Here is a 21,367-nt window from a genome sequence, read left to right as displayed (position 1 = left end):
GTCAGATGTCAGCAGCAGGACTAATGGCTAGAATAAACAGGACATTTGTGTTGACTCTTCTCATCGCTGCCAGCTCCATATTCCTCCTCTTCCAGCTCTTCAACTACAGACAGTATTCATCAAAGGTGACAAGACAAAACCATTAGTAAACCTGACACATTGTGCTATGCTGTCCTAAACAACACTGATCATTTCCATCAAAGAGTATACAGTTAGGTCCATATATGTTTGGACACTGACGCAATTTTCATAATTTTGGCTCTGTATGCCACCAGAATAGAATTAAGATGAAACTGAAGTTCGAACTTTAAGCTTTAATTCAAGAAGTTGAACAAAAATACAACATGAAATGCTTAGGAATCACAACCATTTTTATACACAGTCCCCCCATTTTCAGGGGCTCAAATGTAATTGGACAAATACAATAAACCAATGTACCAAACTGTTGATTTGGCCACTCCTAATGTTCCTGCTATCTCTCTCTAATGGATTTGTTTTGTTTTTGAAGCCGAACAATCGTTTCACTTGCATGGAGTGCTCCTTTGACCGCATGATGTGGGTTCACAGCAACATCTTCCAAGCAAATGGCACATGTCTGTTCAGTAGTATAACAGAGGACACAATTTAATCATATGTAATATCTAATTATTATTAATATTTAACATGCATTGGAAAGGTTTCTGTGACCTCTCGTGAGATCTCGGCATAAGTCTCACGATTTATTTCCAGAACATGATGCATGATGGGATACACTAAGCCTTGAATACCGCTCCGGAGCTGTGTTTGAGATAGTGTGCATTAAAGGCACTACGCTTTGGCGTTTTAATGACCTGGGACAGTCTTGTGCACTTACTTCCTGTCGCGCGCACACGCTCTCAAGTGGCCAAGACCGCACGTGTGGGTATTTGGACAAGGCATAAGTCACCAACAGTGTTACCAGCGAAGCACTCCCACACCATCACACCTCCTCCTCCATGCTTCACAGTGGGAACCACACATTCAAGAACCATCAGTTCACTCTCTCTACGTCTGCCACTTGAACTCCGAGAAGCATTTATGTGGGCTGTAATCTGAGATGAAGTCAGTGGTTTCTGAGGCTGATAATTCTAATAAGGGATCAGCCCAGAACTACACGGGAGGAGTTTGTTAATGATCTCAAGGCAGTTGGGACCACAGTCACCAAGCAAACCATTGGTAACACACTACGCCGCAATGGATTGAAATCCTGCAGCCGCCGCAAGGTTTCTTGGGAGAAAGTGCTGTGGTCAGATGAGACCAAAATTGAGCTATTTGGCTCTTTCGCCGTGTTTGGAGGGAGAGAGATGTTGACTATGACCCAAGAACACCATCCCTACAGTCAAGCACGGAGGTGGAAACAATATGATTTGGGGCTGTTTCTTTGCTAAGGGTACAGGAAGACTTCACCGCATTGAGGGGCAAATGGACGGGGCCATGTACCGTAAAACATTGGATGAGAGCAGCCAGAACACTGAAGATGGGTCATGGATGGGTCTTCCAGCATGACAATGACACGAAACATACCGCCAAGGCAACAAAGGAGTGGCTCAAGAAGAAGCACATTAAGGTCATGGAGGGGCCTAGCCAGTCTCCAGATTTCAATCCTATAGAAAATCTGTGGAGGGAGCTGAAACTTCCAGTTTCCAAATGACAGCCAAGAAACCTGTGTGCAAACCTGCTTGCCAACAAGGGTTTCTGCACCAAGTACTAAGTCATGTTTTGCTTGGGGATCAAATACTTATTTGAGCAATTTATAACTTTTATATAATGTTTTTCTGGAATTTTTTTGATATTCTGTCTTTATCCATTAAAATAAATCTACCATAAAAATTATTGACCCTTAATTTCTTTTTAAGTGGACAAACTTTTTTTTTTATAGTGGGGTGATTCTTTTTATATACCCACTGTATATAATATGTATATACACATGCACAATCACAGGGTGTGCTTAATTTAATAATAAAATTAATCAAAGTCATAAGTTAAAAGTTGATGCACCTCATTTTGTTGATTGATGTCTTACATAAAATGACATTTCTTTCACTGCAGAATGGCCTTAACACATTGAGTAGTAAAGGATATCTGTCTGGGAAAGAGGCACATTGGGTGAGTCCAATTTAATAGTAATGATGAAAAGATTAGTCTAAGCTCTTAACCTGTGTGTTAAGGTTAATGTTGAAGCTTAATGCTCAGCAGCCGGAGGGAGATACAACAACCTGGGGATGTATCAGTTAGGTCTGATGTGTTTATTTATTTTTGTTAATCTGACTAAAGTCTGCCTACCCTCAACATATGCATCATATTCGCCTGTTATAGTATACAGTGCACTGTGAAATTCATAACTGTGTTGACTGTTGACTTCACTCCTGCCTCCTGAATCCAGAAAACTCACCCACCCTTTTAGCTAACAGTTTCAAACATTAAAGTCAATAAGGCAACAGAATGTTTTTATCTCAGATATGTAAGGCTGGGATTTGCTAACATTGTGTCTCGCTTTCTCCATTTTTTTTTTTTTCTTAATTTAGCATTTGCTGAAGAAGTTCCTGGGGCTGGTCCATAAGTTTAAATTGCCTGTGTTTCTGGTAGACACAGCATCTCTGAACCTTCTGTCCCAGGATGCAGTTCTCTACAGGGACAGTCAGCTGAAAGAGCCCCACTGCAGTTTCCTCTGCACACACAGGGACTTCACCACCTTTGCGCTGCTCGGAAACCTCTGGAAATATGATGTGAGAAAATCAATAGAATTTTTGTGGAAAAAGCAAAAGGATGCCTGTTGTTGTTTAGGCATTTAAGGAAGATTTGACTTAAATCTTCACCTTTTTCCCACATACCTTGTTCATTCTAACAACAGTTTAACACAAGAATAGACTGATAATACTTCTCTATATTTGTGCAGGCCGCCCTATTGGATGCAGCAGCAGAGCGCGGTCTGGAGCTGCTGGAGATTCATGGGAAAGACCCCAGACTGAACAGCATGGATGATCTGACAGCAAAAGAAATACCGCTGCACTTCCTGTTTCGCTTTAACAGCCGTCTGGTTCATGTGGTCGTTCTGTACGAGCGCAGTGGGAAGTACCTCTGGCATGGCCCTCTCAGGCTGAAAGGCAGTACGGACAGGACCTACGCCCCTTTCGCAAAACTGGACTTTGGCCGTCATGCTGGGGCCTATGACAGGTGACCGCATGATTATATTTTATAAGTTTATTGAAGTTTTCCATCTGTATTTATTTTTCCATAAAGCACACATGTGCATATACACTACTGTTCAAAGGTTTAAGGTCATTAAGTTTTTTTTTTTTTTAATAAAGAAATTAAAGGAATAGTTTACTGAAAAAAAATAAAAATTGCTGAACATTTACTCACACTCAAGCCACCCAAAATGTAGATGAGTTTGTTTCTTCATGGGAAGATTTGGAGAAATGTAGCATTGCATCACTTGATCACCAGTGGATCCTCTGCAGTGAATGGGTACCGTCAGAATGAGAGTCCAAACAGCTGATAAAAACATCACAATAATACACACCACTCCAGTGCATCAGTTAACGTCTGGTGAAGCCAAAAGCTTATTTGGAAACAAATACTAAAGGGTGTTCTGACTTCTAAATCATTGCTTCTGGCTAAAATACCATAATCCATAAAATTGCTTCCTCCAGTGAAAAAGTCCGTCTCCTGCTGTCTCTCATCAAAACTCACCCTCATATTTGTTTAGAGCTGTTTCAGATTGTTTTTGCTTGTAAACGGTGCTTGAGCCGTGCAGATTTCTCTCCTGATTCTGAAGCATAGTTTTGAAGTTAAAACGTCTTAATGATGGACTTGTTTCTCACAATCATGCAGCTTTTCACTTCACAAGACATTAATTGATGGATTTGTAGATTATTGTGATGTTTTTATCAGCTGTTTGGACTCTCATTCTGACGGCAGCCATTCACTGCAGAGCATCCATTGCTGAGACACTGATGTAATGCTACATTTCTCCAAATCTGATGAAGAAACAAACTCATCTACATCTTGGGTGGCTTGAGTTTGAGTAAATTTTCAGCAAATTTCATTTTGGGTGAACTATTCCTTTAAAGTCCGCGTGAACCGGAAGTTGCTGCCGACTTTATTTCAGTGTAATGACGTATTTCCATCTGAAACGGAATATTGAATAGAGGGCATGGTTTTATTTTGGCGCTCCTCCTCTCTGTCTCTCACTCATAGCAAACTAACCGTTGGAGGGGTGTGTTTAAAAGGATATTCTGCGCAAGCCGTCAAACTGACATCATCAGAGAAGGACTGCCATTCCAGAGCAGAAGCAAATGTTCAGATTTTGATTAAAGATTACCAAGACAAGCAATTTTTTTCAGCGGATTAACACAGATTAATTGTTCACATCAAGACTAGCAATGTGCGCTAGTAAAGTAAATAAAGTCCATTTTGATTTCATGCCGACTTTAATACTTTTGTTCAGCAAGGAAGCATTAAACTGATCAAAAATGACAGTCAAGTTTAAAATAAATGCTGTTCTTTCAAACTTTGTATTTATCAAAGAATCTTGAAAAACACAGTTTCCACAAAAATATTAAGCAGCACAACTGTTTTCAACATTGATAATAATAAGAAATGCTTCTTGACCAGCAAATCAGCATATTAGAATGTGAACAGAAGAGACTTCTTTTAAAAACATCGACCCCAAACTGAACAGTAGTGTAAGTGTCATATTATCTCAAGTATCAACTCACATACTGAAGATGCTAATTGTAAGGAAAAACTTAAGATTAGACATACGTTGTTTAATTTCATGACGTTTTTCAGGCCAGAGCTCATTCTGACCACTCTTGATGGGCTTGACGTAAGAATCCCCAAAAACTACACTCATTTCCTCCTTGAGCATTCCAGCAGTCGCTTTCTGGAGTGTCGCTGCAGAGAAGCCAAGGCCTTTTACCAGGTACTGTTGTTAAACCTTGACTTGTAAGTGTTTGAATGTCTTAATCAAGCACTGCATATCTATTGGGCTCAGAGTTGAAATAATTTTGTGCAGGCGTATCCAGAAGACACCTCTACAGAGGCTATGGACTTTAGGATGAGGGCTAAAAGTCTGCTTCATCTTGCTTCCAAAGTCCTCTCTGTGCTCGGAGTTCCGTTCTGGCTCAGCAGTGGAACCTGTCTTGGTAAGAGGCTCTCAAAATATGAGTCTTTCATTGATCGATATGTCAAACTCCTTTTAAATACAATGGATCACAGCCTATGTATTGATCTTTGTAAGCTGACTTTAATTTTAAAGGCTCAAATTATGATTTTGATTCCCAGGGATAGAGGTAGTCTCTTTTGAGATAGAGACTCCAAATTTCCTCTAGTATATGTTCAGGCTGTCCTCTACCTGTGTGCCATAAGAACACTAACAGATGCAGTAGGTGCTTTAATACCTTTGGCGGCTAATTAGATTGAATAACTCCCGTCCTCTTCTGACCTGTTTCCCACAGGTTGGTACAGGCAGTGTAATATCATTCCCTACAGTAAGGACGTTGACCTGGGCATTTGGATTAAAGATTATAGGCATGACTTCACTCAGGCGTTTCAGAAGGATGGTCTTCCAGTGAAACACAAGTTTGGCAAGGTAAGGGGTGATTTATTACCTGCCTGGAAAATACTATTTACATTACAGTAAATTTATATATATTTTGTCAATTTACATTGTGTGTGTAAATACTTATTCATGTGTTCCTTTAATACATTCAGTTATTTACCATGTTAAGGCAGTGTTTAAATTGCGCTACTGTATTACGTTAGCAAGATATTTACAGAGCTAGTATTCAGTTTTGGAGATAACAAGATTAGTCTGTCATATAGGATGTCACTCCAGCATTTCTCCCCAAAATCAAAAGAAAAAATTTACTTACTAGTAGTGCTGTCAAACGATTAATCACGATTAATCACATCCAAAATAAAAGTTTTCGTTTACGTAATATATGAGTGTGTACTGTGTATATTTATTATGTATATATAAATACAAACACATGCATATTTAAGAAAAATATTTTGTTTATATTAAATATATTTATATATAAGATATATAATAATATAAATATATAAATGTATATACAGGTGCATCTCAATAAATTAGAATGTCGTGGAAAAGTTCATTTATTTCAGTAATTCAACTCAAATAGTGAAACTCGTGTATTAAATAAATTCAATGCACACAGACTGAAGTAGTTTAAGTCTTTAGTTCTTTTAATTGTGATGATTTTGGCTCAGAAGGCTAACAATTCACTAAAATGTTTTTTTTTTATTGGTCTTATGAAGTATTCTAATTTGTTGAGAGTGAATTGGTGGGTTTTTGTTAAATGTGAGCCAAAATCATCACAATTAAAAGAACCAAAGACTTAAACTACTTCAGTCTGTGTGCATTGAATTTATTTAATACACGAGTTTCACAATTTGAGTTGAATTACTGAAATGAACTTTTCCACGACATTCTAATTTATTGAGATGCACCTGTACATGTAACTTTTTTCAAAATATATACTGTATGTGTGTGTATTATAAATGCAGTACACGCACACATATTATGTAAACGAAAACGTTTATTTTGGATGCGATTAATCGTGATTAATCGTTTGACAGCACTACTTACTATATCTTTAACATTTTTGACAATTAATCACATTTTCCCTCTTCTTTTTACTCTAATGCAAAAACAAACAAACAATAATAATTCTTCCCGTCTTTTCATAATGAGCATATTACATAGATTACATAGATACATTAGAATAGGCTGTTGCCTGGGCTGTGTTTAATTGTCATCGAAGTTACATCACAATGCAAAAACTTTAATGATCATCACTAAAGTAGGTTTTATTGATTGGTTGGTTGTTTTTGAGGTGAAATCAAGAGCACCCTTTTCACCCTTCATTTTTTTAAATTTCAGGTTGAGGACAGTTTGGAGCTCTCCTTTCAGGGAAATGATGTGAAACTGGACATTTTCTTTTTTTATGATGAAGGTGACGTTGTCTGGAATGGAGGCACACAGGCAAAGAGTGGCAGAAAATTCAAGTGAGTATTAGAAAGTTTTCTATTATCAAATTAACATTAGCTTTCAATCAGAGATGCAAACTCCAGGGGTGAAAAAGGGTTGAGAAAATGACATGAAATTACTGCTATAACCAGTAGATGGCTGCAGAGGATCACTCATGTGCTCATTTTCCACTCCCTAATGTAGTTCTTTTCATGTTTTGCTTTTAGATTATAAAATTATTATTATAACAGTTTTAAGCACTTTTATTGTACTGCGGTATAGCAAGTGTTGGAAAAGTCTCATACCATATAAACAAAGGAAACTTAGTTGAAAATAAGAAACAAATTAAATAAGTTAATTATTATTGCTAATGCTAATTATTATAAGTAAATAATGCATTAAATACCTTTAAATATTTTTAGATTTAATTTAAAAATATATATTTTTAAACATTGCTTTAAAAAGGTCTGCATTGCTGTTGCCGTTCTATTAGTCTGCATTTAGACTGCAACACTCAATGCACAGGTCTCTTTTGACATTGGCTTTTTTGACATTGTCCTCTGCATGACAAACTAAACTTTTCTTCAGATTGTGAATGGATTATACAGAGAAAGCAAGCAAAGAGCGCTCTCTTCATAGCACTGACTGAGCTCACTCACATGAAAACTTTTGAGTGAATCTAACTACACAATGCACAGTGAATCTCTTATTTACACCGTCTACGCTTTATTATGAGAGAATTTTTTAAAGCATGTAGAACTCAGTCAGTAAACTTATGCTAAACTCGTACAGTGTTTTGAGGGATACTGAGTGGATTCTGACTAACCTACAGTAAAGATCTCTGATTGGCCATAGCTTTCAACAGACTTGACTGTGATTGGCTATAATACAAACTGCAAAAACATGTATATAGAAACCCACATTGTAAATAGAAGTATGCACCGTTGAGTGGGTATAGAACTGAGTTAGTACTACTGGTAAAATGGTTTGCACGAAGGCACAATAACAGTGAGCGTTGTATGAATTCAGAGACCCTCCTCTCAAAATCTAATCACAAGAAGACACATTTGAGACACATTAGGACAATGTGTGTGAAAGTGCTGTAAAAGAAGCTGCCACAGAGTATGGATGACCTGGTTTGCATCGTTTGTTTTAGATCTCATTACTATTCGCTGCAGGGGTTTGCAGTTGGAGTTTTTTGTTGTTGTTGTTATTTAAAATCATTAATCTATTCTGTTTCCTTGTTGGTCGTTTTGAATTTTAAAACAACTACATTTTAAACTTCTTCAAGGCCATTTGTCCAATTCTCATGAAACTTTGCATGGAATCATCTCTGGAGTCTCATAAAAAAATGTCAAAAGAATTTTGATTTGTTGAATTGTTCTGAAGACTTAAAGCCAATTAAACTGAGCAATTGACATATACAGTGGAAAGAATACGTTTGTGACAATATCTGGATTCTGCATTGATTACTCATAAAATGTGGCCTGATCTCAACAATTAGAACCGAACACAATATAAAAGTTGAACTTTTCAAAATTGTATTGAAGACATGATCATTGACAGGGCAGGCTGAAAAAGGTAAGTGAACCTCTGTGTTACAACTTTTCCAAAATTGAGCTCATTTCAGGTGATGAGATTGGATGTGTGGTTTGCACGGGTGCCTACAACCTGTTCAACCCTAACCTCATGACAGACACTCAAAAAAAAGTTATCAACAAGATCTTTCATATTTAGCCGTTTTGGTCATGTTTAGTCACATGTCACACATGACATGGAACCCCAGTGCCTGTTGCAGAACATGATTGTGAGAACACAATGGGTGGCATTATTCAATACCCAGGGAAATTCAGTTTTTCAAAAAATATTGCATCTTTTATTTGTATTGTTTCCTGATAGATATGTGTTCCCACGATTCAATCTGTGTTGGACCGAGCTGATGGAGCTAAAGGTCCGAGTTCCCTGCGAGACTGAGGATTATGTGATGGCCAACTATGGACCCAACTGGAATGTTCCTGTGAAAACCTGGGACTGGAAGACCTCTCCGTTCAACGTACAGGAGAATGGCGTCTGGCCTGTGAGGGAATGGGATGATGTCATCCAAGTTTACTGAAGCATTGTGGGAGTTACAATATATAGTTACACTCCAGTTGATATGGGTCATTGCTAGAGCCCGACCGATATGGGTTTTTTGGGGCCGATACCGATATTAGGGAGTTTAAAAAAAAAGGCCGATATCGAGACTCTATGTTGCGATTGAACAGGACGTCACGTACATTAATACGTATTTAATTACAAATTATCTAATTAACACTGTGAAATGAACATTGCTTGCAGAAAGACAGCAAAACCACCACAAATTGACTTGCTTGGCCGGGGCGAAATCATGGGCTGCGTCTCGCGGTAGTTTGATGTCATACGCCGATCGTTCTGTGGGGGATGGGATCTCGCGAGAAAGTTGTCAGCACAATTAAAGTGGCTGCATTTTTTTTTGCTAAATGTCAGTGGAAAATTGTGTACAAATGCAGGAGTGTCGGAATTTTTAGATGTTGATTAAGTAATCCAAGTGTCAAAACAACAACAAAAATAATTTTAAAGACACATATGTGCACTATATATATCCATGTAATCACCCTATATGGGATTAATTATGTTTGCACTTGTATATTTGATAAAACAAATAGGGTCCCATGTGTAGCCCATTTTGAGCCCATGCACAAATTTCCCATTAATTACCCAACTAGGAACCACATGGGGAGCCCACCTGGGTTCACCCATGTGGGTCCTAGCTGGGTCACCTAAGTGGGCCCCAGATAAGATGCCCATTTTATGCCCATGCCCACTCTGTACCCCTGTAGCCCATGTGAAACCCATTTGGGCCCCACATTAACGTGTTTGCTGGGATGGCCGTTCAAAGTTTCAATGGTTTTCTATAGACTTAAGCTTTAAAGTGTTTCATCCAGGTCGCCAGTAGCAAACAATGGAGCGCGCTCTGCTGGACAAACTAAGTAATTACACCATTTCAAGCATTTTATCTGCATTATATGTTCTGTAAAAATTTGTTTAATATCGGCGGCATATTCGCCGATACCGATATATCGGCGACAGGTTCATATCGGCCGATAATATCGGCAAAACGATATATCGGTCGGGCTCTAGTCATTGCAGTTACAAACCACTCTATGCTACTACAAATTAGAAAGTAAGCCCGTGGAAATGTTTCAGTGTTCCTTAAAAGTCTGCAGACCTTGACTGCCTTTGTAACACTAGGAGAACATTGAAAACATTAGAAGAAATATTAATGTGATCAAGAAATTTGTTAATATTTTTTATTTTTTTTTATTTTTTATATTTGTTAATATTTCTTAATGTAAATGATCCATCCTGTAAAGATGCACACTAAGATGCTTAATTTAAATAAACATGTTATGCAGTGCAGGGGTTTGAGTGGCTCAGCAACCCTGGGAACTGTGTTTTCTGGAGCTTCCTTGGCAAATTGGTCCCAGGTTAGAAGCCAGACAAAGAGTGATCCAACATTGTCCCCTATGACTAGGAAAGAGGGTGAGACCTTTACTGTAGTAGGGATACCAGGGTCCTCTCCTGGAGGCAGGCTTGGGAGAAAGCCTGGTGGCTGGGCTCGGACCCATGGGGCCCAGTCGGGCTCAACCCAAACAAACAACATGGGGCCACACCTCCTTGTGGACTCGCCACTTGTTACACAATGGGTGGCACCTGGAGAGGGGGGCCCATGGATGTGGATAACTAGAGGGTGACTCTTAGGGTGGCATTGCTGCTATTTGCAGATGATGTTGACTGTGACCTTCAGTAATTACTGGAGTTGTTTTTTGGCAGTGTCATAAGATGAGGATGAGGGTCACAACTCTAAATCTGAGTGCATGAATATCAGTTGGAAAAAGGTGTATTGTCCTCTTTGGGTATTGCTTTTTCAAGTGGAGGAGCTCAACTACCTCCAGGTGTTGTCCACAAGTGAGGGTAGGTCTAAGCCTGAGGTTTATATCCTTTGATAACACAGTTGAGAGACTCTGTGGCCACCTGTCAGCACATCATTCCTGCGTCCCTGCCACTGGTCCTGAGAATACACATGGAATGAATTTCTTAGAATTGAACGTTATTCATTCTCTCTATTGCACCCAAGACATCCTGTTTTATCCTCCTACTTCATTTATATCAATAGACCTTATGTGTCAGAGAAACAAGTGTGCAGTCATATTTAGAATTCTGTCTTTGAAGTTCCGTTTTTGTGGTAGGTCTATAGCATTGCTGTTGAAGAGTAATTAGCTGGTAAGTGGATTTACTTATTGTAGATTTAACAAAAGTTATCATGAGCATTGTTATGTTCCAAGCAGATGTCAACAAATGTCAGTAGAAGATTTTAAAACGAACGGTTCATTCATAAGTGCCATATTGTTTCAAGGATAATGTTGTGAAGAAATCATCAGGCATTGCTTGTTCACTGACTTAATTTGTGTATTGAGGTAGGGGTACAATTCCAGTAGCCATCCTGAAAGCCAATGCCAAAGCCTTGAGTTGGCTACAGTTGGGTTGAGACCAAGAGGGGTGCGATGTGGGCTCCTTTTTTCTAATTGAAGTCCCAACATACAACGTTCTGGATCATCTGCAGAGGTTTAGATGTGCTGGCTGGAAGGCCATCCAATGGAACATTGCAGTAGTCCAGCTGGGTAGCATATTAAGAAAAGAGTCTGATTTTTATGATACGAAAAAGCATGGGCATGCATTGCCAAGTGGTTGCTGAGATGTGGGTAATAAAGTACCTTGCCGCCTTGGTGGTAAGTGTTGTCTTTGCAAGGTTGAGTTGAAGGTCCCCAGGATGAGATATTTGTAAGGCAGAGTTGGCAGGTTTGATCAACCAGTGAATGTGCATATCATCTGCATAGCAGTGATTGGAGAAGACATGCATTTATGATTGCACCTCTGATGAGGTTGTGAACATCAAAAAGAGCAGGGGGACCAAGTACTGAACCTTGATGCACACCAGTGATTAACTGATGTATCTCTGACACTGTCAGTGTGTGGTGCAGTGCTGATTGCTGAAAGTCACCACATTATCAGTGGAAAAGGTGGCATAGTCATCTGGGGCCTCATTTATAAAACATGCGTACGCACAGATTTGATCAAACATGGTAAAGTGCTTAGTGCCACGTCAAGGGTCTAAGCAGACGAACACACTTTTCCTTGTGGCACAGAGTCGGAGTACTGCAGGTATTTGGAAATCTTAGCAATTCTTTTCGTGAAGGATTTGAATTGGTCCTCTTTTATGTGCTAATGGAATTAGTTAGGGGGCATTTACAAGATAGAAATCTGAAACCTTTCAGCTGTTCACAATTTCAAGATCATTTGCTATTTATAGATTTGACTTCTGGAAGGGAAGCGTATGCACGCTTTTGTGTGCATGTTAGTTTCTTTGAATTACATATATGCACATTTGAAAAATAGGACAGTTTCTATGCAACATTTTATAATGAGGCCCCTGATGTAAGCTAGAGAGCATTCCATGCCACCCATCTGGATATATATATATATATATATATATATGTAACACATTTTTAAATAAATATATATATATATATATAAAAACACATTTTTAAATGAAATGACAGCGGATGCCTCCAAAACAGGCTCAAGATGCACTGAATTGCACTTTTCAGTGTTGGTTAAACCGTTACCTATTTACAAATCATGTAGGATCTGCAGAAAATTGTGTAACTGATTTTACATAAAAAAAACATATCTACTACATAAAAAGGGTAAAAAACATATTTCATCCATTAACTTTTTATAACATTTCTCAGAAGCTCTGGTCAGAATGGGGGGGAAAAATCACTTGTTAAATTTGTTCATAAAATAGCCTATAATTTGCTGTATAAGTATTATATTTGGCTTAAACTTTTTCCATTTCATTGTAAATTTGCTTCGTATTAACAAATATCGAAAATATTATACATTCTGTAGTACCACTTCTAAATACAAATAAAATGGGGTCTTTTTAAAGGAAACCTTGAGGCTGATTCACTTTCCTGAAAAATTCTTTGTATTATTGGGAGATGTATTTTTATTTTCAGTTAATGTTCCATTCACATAAACACAAAACACAGGCAATTAATTGTTTTATTTTGTACAAAATGTATCCATATAGTATCAAACAGATACTCCAACAACAAATAGTCAATTTACAAACCTTCATGACATGTATCCTTTCACTGGACAAGAAGCAAGTGTGGGAATATTTACCCACTTCCCAATCAAAACACTAGAAAACAAGCCTGCCTTCAGACAAAGCTAAAGAAACATACTTGATACAACAGTCATATTTAGCAGTGCCTTGGAATACTGGCACCTATGACCTTATATAAATGTACAACAGAAATCACAAAGACAAGTGCAGAGTTAGCAAACACCTAAAAACTGCAATAGCTATGTAAAGAACAGTCTGGCTCACGATCCAAAAGTGGGGGGGATAAAAAAAACAAACGTACACAGGGAAAAGCAGCTCCTTCTCAACAATGCTGGACCAGCTACAGAACCAATGATTAAAAATGAATGAATAAAAAAAATTGAGGGTAAAAAAGCTTTTTGGTTTTCACATTTAATTTTTAATGCACTGCATGCATGATGCTAACAATGGGAGGAGATCAAGAATTTTTTTTTTTTTTAAATGCCCAGAAAGATGCAGTTTAACTTTCTGATGAACTTTAACTGTATTAAAAAAAATTATAAATGAAATCTAACAATATTTACAATATGAAAAGGGGAAAAATAAACCGGTTTAAAACAATTTCCCCTATCTCCGGTATCGACCCCTCTCCTTCTCCCTCTCACGGTCTCGAATCCGCTCTCTTTCACGGTCCCGTTCTCTGCCACGCTCTCTTTCTCGGTCACGACGCCCGTCCCGTGGCCGGTCGCGCTCTCTCTGTCGGTCACGCTCACGTGGTCGGCTCCTACGTCCACTCACCACTGCCTGCGTTCGTCTCAGGAAATCATCCACACGCATGTCGTAGTCATGCTACCAAAGAAAAGTTTTAAAGTCCGAATGAGTGATCAAAAAAATTTTAAAAATCACATCAGCTCAGTTTATGAATGACATTTGCAGCAGTTTTTGGAACAGATCTTTCAGCTGATCAACGCTATGGTAGTATTTGAGCCATTTAAAATAACTAATTACCAAACTGGAGGCGAAGGAGCGAACGACCCTCTTTTCTCTGAAGCGGGCATCATGGGGCATGGGATGGTGTCCGGAGTAAGGAGGGTGGGCCTGGGGTGGAGGAGGATGATGATGCTGGTAGTATGGGTGCTGGGGAGGATGCTCCATTCCAGGGTACGGGGCCTTCAGATAAAAACAGTGTCAGGATTGAAACACATGGACAACGAGAACAAAAGATTCAGAAAACTGTCAGAATATGTTCAGTCTTACCATTCCTTGCCACGGAGGTGGAGGCCCAATGCTGTGGTGGAATTCTCTCATATAGTCATTGTAGGACTAGAAATAAGAAAATGAGTGTTAATCATGTTTATAAAGTACATTTAGGACTTGATTTTTATAGAACTGAACGTTAATTAGCAACTACAATAAAACGAACTGGAAATTCAACTTTGAATTGACCTTGTTTGCTTTTAAATGCATGTTCCTGTGTTATTGTGCACAATTCCACATGGTGTACAGTGTTGCCAAGCGTTTTCAATGGAAAGTCGCTAAATGATGTCATACACTAATTAGCATATTCATCACATCATATTTGCATTCTGCCTAGTGTCAGCCCTTTTCACCCGTTTGCTTCTCTCCTACTCTGTGCTCACATACTGTATTTTAATATAGCTGAATTCCCAATAAATCTGTTCTCATTTAAACATTTCTGTTTCTGCTGTCAGACAATGGAAACAAATATGAATTCAACAGTAAATGAAACATGACCCATTAAGACTATACATGTTAACCAGCAGTCACTTTCAAGCCATTTCCAAGCTGCTGCTCTGCACTGCTAAAGCATCCTGATTTACAAACGCAACACGGCCTGACAAAATTACCATACACATACGCTAAAGACAATGGCTGTACTGTGATTTTAGCTATATTTACATCTAAAATGATCGCTCAGAGAGAAAGTTGGAAGCAACAGAATGTCCTTCTTATTTATTTATTCTCTTGACAGCACACAGCCTGTGACAGTGAGGTGCTAAACTCCTAAGCCGCAGCAAAAAAAAATGGCTGCCCACTGCTCCGGGTGTGTGTTCATGGTGTGTGTGTGTTCACTGCTGTGTGTGTGCACTTTGGATGGGATAAATGCAGAGCACTAATTCCGAGTATGGGTCACCATACTTGGCCACACGTCACTTTCACTTTTCATATTACTAATATAGGCCACAAAAAAGAAATGTGAACAACCAAACCAAAAAATGGATCTCAGCAATAAGTCACAATTCAGCACTAACTCTGCTTGCAGTGTGAATCGAGCCTAAGATACACGGCTACAGGTGACTCCGGCAAGAAAATGGATTGTGAATGGCATTTCATGTTGATGTAAAAATCGAGAAAATGAAACTCTTACTCCGTTGAGAAATACATCTCTCCTAACACCAGAGAAGCGCCTGTGAAGAGAAAATTGGTTATAATACGTTAAGTTATAATGCAACTCCCATTTACAAACGGAGGATAAAGAGGGAAAGACAACAATACCAACCTGTCCACAGGTGGATTGCGAGGGTCTTGCATAAAACCTAAACAGACAGCAAAAATGAGACAGATTTCACCAATTACAGAAAAGCACAGCACAAACAATAACACCAAAAGTCCCAAGTGACCAATCTCATTTAAAATCCCAAACAAATGCTACAACCGTCTTGGCCAGAAAGCAAACATTTAGAAACTCAAAATCAGGGTGCAGTTCAGCTTTCATACTTACTACGCAGAAACACACCTAAGGTACCATCCTTAAAACACAAGTCACTTGTCTCGATAAAGAGCCATAACAAGGGGAGAAAAAAAGCTTTTTGTGGCACATTACTGTGGCGTTCTTTCAGAAAGCAGACCACTGAAGAGCGAGACAGAAGAAATGGAGAGATCTACGTGCTGCGGATATTGACCTGGTCTCTGGGGGAATTCTGGCGTGTAAAGTTCATTTAAAAGTCCATCTTATGCTTTAACACATTTTAAATGGGAGGGCTTGGTAAAGCAGAAGAAGGGGGAGTGATAAGGAGTGGTGCAGTCCATTGCAAAGCAAACCAAAAAGACCAAAAGACATCTTCCAGACATCTGGAAATAACCCTTTCTCTTGGGGTACTCAGTCCATGGAGGGCTCAGAGAAACACAGAAGAAGGCAAGGGTGGAGGCATCATTTTACACCATCTTTAGTCCAGAGGAGGGAAACCAAACCGCCTACCTACCACCAGCTGGAACATCCCATCGTTTGAGACGAGGGGGCTTTTCGTAACAAAGAGGGTGGGGGAAAGGGGAGGGACGTGTAACGCATCCAAACTGGAGTCCATCAGTTGGGGCTGGGGGCCAGACAATGCAAACCAACCAACTTCCTCATAATGTTTGTCTGGAGAAAGTAAGGATGCGTTTAAGTCCTTTTTGGGGGCCATTTTTCTCACTTTTTTGAGCACTGTGGTATGGTACAGAGTTCATGTAAAGCAGTGCTCTATAGGGACAGTCCCTGGTGTGATGTGAGTCCATAAGCACTGAAGAACATGCTCTTTTTTTTTCCCTTCCTCCCTGTCTCTTCCTCTCTGTTTTTATTCTTTCCTTCACCGTTTGATGCTACACCCCGCACACTTCAACTATCTATATTCATAAGCACACACTGGAGCTGGAAAGGAAACCAGCAAAGAAGTCCCAAAATACGCTCCTCTTGAACGCTTTCTTTTTTTAAACAACGACTGCTTTCTGCCCCTCAAATCGATGTGCCATCTTCTGTTTAATTATTAAGGCTCCTTTTAAAAGAGTCCCAAATTTGACTGGCTCTATCCCCCATAGACACTCCTGCAAGAAAAGGCTTCAGGAACAAATTTAAACACAGTCGCATCTACAGAAAGACACAAACCTCAGTGCTACAACTACACAGTTAACTAGAGGCTTAAGTTGTTAACAGAGGCATATCAGGTCAATCGTTACTCCATTTCAACTCCAATTAACCATCAAAATTAACAATAGCATGGATGATTTATGCTGGGACTTTCCCACAAAAGCCGCAGCCGGTCCGGTCTGCTCTGGTCGGCTTGGTTCGTGGCTCTTCTCTGACCCTCGCTCAAGTGACGATGAAGACGAAGGTGGAAAAATAACAAAAACACACACTTGCTCCCTTCGCATCAGGTGACAGGGACACAAGTGCGCACTATCAGTCCAAAGAACATTTCTAACCTTCCCATGTCCCGAGGGACGGGCTCTCTGTGGGGCAGTCGGCCCCGAGATCGAGGCTCTGAGTGCATCCTTCTCTTGTGGCGCATTTTGTGAATGACTTGATACAAGTCAATGCTCTCATCAGGTGGGAAGAGCATGCACAGCTGTGTCCCGCAGTCTGGTTCGATCTCCTGTAGCCAGCCGTTTGCAGAGGTCCAAGAGATCATGTGAGACAGTGAAAAGAAAGAAAAATCATTTAACATTCTTTAACCAAATTATCTGACTGCTTATCTATGAGGCTAAAGAGGACATGGGATGGGAGGCTATAAGCCAACAGGAACCCACAATTAACTCTATTTGCATTCTTTTTCATCAAAAAAAAAAAAAACTGAATTAAATTATGTTTTTGGCTGACATTAAGAGTCCATCCTACTTTTTCAATCCCTCCCCTGCAACCACAGGACTAGTGAAAGCTGAGGTACGTTTATAGAGAATATCAATATAAGAGAGCATTTTGGGCCAGTTAACGGACCTGTCACTTGTCTTGTTGTTGTGGTGCACCAGCAGGAAATTTGAGGCCGATACTCAATTTTAACACAGTGATTGGCCAGTACTGATTCAATCACCAACATTTATTTTTAAAAATCACCTTGCCACATTTTTACAGGATTGACCCATTTTCTGCATAAAGTATTCCAGCAAAACTGTGTATGTATGTATGAATGTGTAGCCGTCAGAGTTATAGCTGTGAAATTTCCAGCCATTACTGAAAATAAAAATCTCTCATTTTATTATTATTTTTTAAACCCTTAAATATTTTTCAGAAAAATGCTACATTTGTTGATAAAAAATGGAATGCATTTTTGTTTGGGATAAATGAAACCGTTAGCAGGGCAGGTTAAAAAAAAAATTTAAATTCTGACCCGAAAAGAAAAATATATTATTAAAATATATTATCGTTGAGCCCTGAACAACCTGGATATATGTAGAATTCACGTTTTACAATCTAATCCCTGATGAAAATAATTCTAAGTAAAATGGGTTACGGAAGGAGTTTCACATTAAAACGACTAACCTGTCCATCACGTCCAATCTTCACAGGCTTGTGCTCATTCCATGAGTTGGAGAGGTGAGCCGTTTTTGTGAAAGGTAATTCCCGCCTTCAAGCAGAAAGAAAAACCTCAATAGCTCATAATTGCAAACAACTACATAAAAAAAAATCCTGAAATTGCTTTTTCATGGTTTTCACCTGCAAATCCAGTCAATCTTGAAGACTCCTCCAAGCATCTTGGCATTCATGCCTGCAGGTAGAACCCAGTGGATCGGAGAACCTCCAACTGTAAACTAAAAAAAAAAAAAAGAGACAACACTGCTTTCCCCCCCGGTTTTTACCTGCAAATCCAGTCAATTTTGAAGACTCCTCCAAGCATCTTGGCGTTCATGCCTGCGGGTAGAACCCAGTGGATGGGAGAACCTCCATGATGAGATTCAGACGAGAGCCGCGCAAAACCTGAAACACACAAACACACATCCTTATGTGCACCAACATAAAGCCACACTAAATGAGTTTGCGTTTGCAAATCATAGCAAATCTAAATCAGTATTTTTTGTAAGACGTACCTTGAAACTTTCCACTCTCCCTAACGGAAAATATTAGCAAAACACTTCTAGCAGAGCGAAAAGCTGCGTTGAGTTTTTTCTCGTTGACGGGCAAAGTGGACCAAACACCCTGTGGAGAGATCGTGCACAGCACGTTAACGGAGTAAAGCTTCCATTAAACTCAAAAAAGCCTCTTCAAATTGTAAAGAGTGCTGTATGTGGCACACCTTTGCTTTAGCCAGGGAAACGTTCTCATGATTGTTGCTCTTAATTAGAAAAAACCTGGCCTCTCTCAGGATATACTTCAGCTTGCTGGTTTGATCTTTAAAAAGACAAAAGGAGAAAACTGGTCACAAATGCAGTAACACTAGTCAGTACATGGCTGCAATGGCAGAATTGATAACATTGATAATGAAAATAATTCTCAACAAATTTCAATAGATTACTGACATGCAATGCAATTAAATGTGCAAACATTATCTGAACGCGAGTGTGATTCTCTTACCCTTCCTCACAGCTCTGACAGAAGAGGACAGTTTTTCATGTTTCTTTTCAGACCCTAAAAGTCAGAGAAACACTACACTTTAACATTCAGATCGAAAAACGTGTGCTGCTGCTGGCGGCCCATGATTTTGACTGGTCCGTTAGAACATGAAACAGCCCAACGCTGTACAACAGGCTTTAACAAAGATTACTCCCGCAAGCTTAACGTAATCGTATAAGATTAGAGAAACAAAATGTAGTTGTTGGAAATTTACACTATTTCAGGTTGCCATCAGGTGTGTATAAATGCATTTATGATTGAGCTATCTGTAATCTGACCTGCTCCGCCAAGGATCAGTCAATCTACACTTCAGCCAATCAACACGTACGGTCCATTTTATCTTAGTTTTACCATTACAACAATTCTTAAGTATCTTTTTTTTTTACTGCTCTAAGAAACAGATCATTGATCAAACTATCACACATCTCAAACATTTAAACTGCAGGACTGACTGCTGTCTCAGCTGATCAACTTTCATTCTTCTCTTGCATAATTTCACTCATGTCTATTTATTTATTTCTAAGTAGCCGTGTAATAAGCGGGACAACATACAGTCAAGTTGGTCATTTTTTTAACCAGCTGACTATACATTAGCCCTTCCATATTTTTCATTTTATAATGAACCATTTAGCGTTTTCAAAAAACCTCATCTGAAATCGTTACGGTGACTCTTATTTAAAGGTTTTATTAGCATTGTTAAGGGATTATTTAATACCTGTATAGGATTCTGAAGCTGAACTTCCACTTCTATCAAAAACGATTGGTGATATCCCTCTAGCGTGCTTCTTGGCTTTGCTTTCCTCATCTGAACAGTAAATGGGAGAACACGTCCCTTATGTTAGAATTTCAAGGATTATTTGAGATTTCTTGGGCTCCAATTTCTAGCCAAATAGTTTTTCTGTCCTTTGATGAACACAGCCAGGTAGCGACCCGTAGTGAAAACTTCTAACAACATGAGATCAACTAGTCACAGGTAATACAGTCGTAAGGCAAGTTGCATAGTTCTTATGGAAATGTAATAAAACATTTTTATGGTCTTTTATCTGCAGGTCTGCTCCAAATCCCAGCGAACTGCCAACCTACGCAAAGTTGTAGGCATCAGAGAGGCTCTCCTGATGTGAAGGTGGCTGCACAAGAGTTGCTAAATGAAATACCAAAATGCTTTCCAACAAACTCCCTAATTTTAAAGACTGTAACAGTCGGGTTCCAGAAGTTAAATCTCCATTTATTTTCTCCACAAGGAAATTGACTTTTAACGATAACTTTTAACAACCTATTGTGAGTTCAGAGGCTGTTCATTGATGGTATATGCTTTTGTTGAAGCCATCCATTCACATAATTTCAACTTATTTTTTAAATAAGTGTGTTTAACAGCTGAATCCATTGGTACAGCCCTCCCTTCTCTCCAAGAACTGTACTTATCCAGAGTGAGCAAAAGGGCTAAAAAGAGAGACGCAAGCCCAGGATACTCAAGGAACAAAATTATAGAGATGCCTCAGAGGATTACAAGACAGTGTGGAAAAACTTTGCATCGTCTTTCTTGCGATCCTAACAACATAGGGTCCAACCATTGTTGCGTTGCACCCCGTCACTTTACAGAGAGACTGAAAATAAAAGATGATGCAGTGCCAATTATAATGTATCTGATAGCAATGTTGCAACACTTAAGTGTGAGTAACAGTGACACTATTGCTTTGTCTGTTACAGATAGTTTGATATGTACTGAGCATTTACATGTTTGTCGAATCCGCCGGCCGCACCGTTCTCAAGCCCGCCCCGCCTCTGCTCACTGAAGCCCGCCCGCCGCCGCTCACTCAAGCTGGCCTCCGCTTACTCT

The 21,367-nt window shown here is 39.3% G+C and overlaps 2 protein-coding genes across 2 annotated transcripts in view; one reads left to right on the top strand and one right to left on the bottom strand.

Annotated features, from left to right (window-relative positions):
- Positions 1–9,152, top strand: LOC107728067 (fukutin-like). The gene is made up of 9 exons (XM_016538132.1): positions 1–125; positions 2,068–2,124; positions 2,544–2,744; positions 2,915–3,192; positions 4,813–4,945; positions 5,039–5,168; positions 5,481–5,614; positions 6,929–7,053; positions 8,915–9,152. Exons 1-9 carry the CDS (start codon positions 6–8, stop codon positions 9,126–9,128), a joined length of 1,392 nt encoding a protein of 463 aa, XP_016393618.1. The 5' UTR covers positions 1–5; the 3' UTR covers positions 9,129–9,152.
- Positions 9,153–13,522: 4,370 nt separating this feature from the next.
- Positions 13,523–21,367, bottom strand: part of LOC107728241 (YTH domain-containing protein 1-like) — an 11,473-nt gene continuing 3,628 nt past the window's right edge. The window contains exons 5-16 of the mRNA XM_016538353.1: positions 19,492–19,545; positions 19,214–19,308; positions 19,008–19,116; positions 18,780–18,897; positions 18,463–18,547; positions 17,362–17,578; positions 16,133–16,180; positions 15,730–15,766; positions 15,598–15,637; positions 14,466–14,531; positions 14,217–14,378; positions 13,523–14,057 (exon numbers count right to left, since the gene is read on the bottom strand). Coding sequence (XP_016393839.1) covers positions 13,836–14,057; positions 14,217–14,378; positions 14,466–14,531; positions 15,598–15,637; positions 15,730–15,766; positions 16,133–16,180; positions 17,362–17,578; positions 18,463–18,547; positions 18,780–18,897; positions 19,008–19,116; positions 19,214–19,308; positions 19,492–19,545 — 1,253 coding nt within the window. The 3' untranslated portion in view covers positions 13,523–13,835. The remainder of the gene's footprint in view (positions 14,058–14,216; positions 14,379–14,465; positions 14,532–15,597; positions 15,638–15,729; positions 15,767–16,132; positions 16,181–17,361; positions 17,579–18,462; positions 18,548–18,779; positions 18,898–19,007; positions 19,117–19,213; positions 19,309–19,491; positions 19,546–21,367) is intronic.

Source organism: Sinocyclocheilus rhinocerous, unplaced genomic scaffold (assembly GCF_001515625.1).
Source record: "Sinocyclocheilus rhinocerous isolate Xijiao unplaced genomic scaffold, SAMN03320098_v1.1 scaffold1364, whole genome shotgun sequence".
Classification (NCBI taxonomy): domain Eukaryota; kingdom Metazoa; phylum Chordata; class Actinopteri; order Cypriniformes; family Cyprinidae; genus Sinocyclocheilus; species Sinocyclocheilus rhinocerous.
The sequence above is the reverse complement of the archived record's forward strand: the minus strand, read 5'-3'. Positions and strand labels throughout refer to the sequence as shown.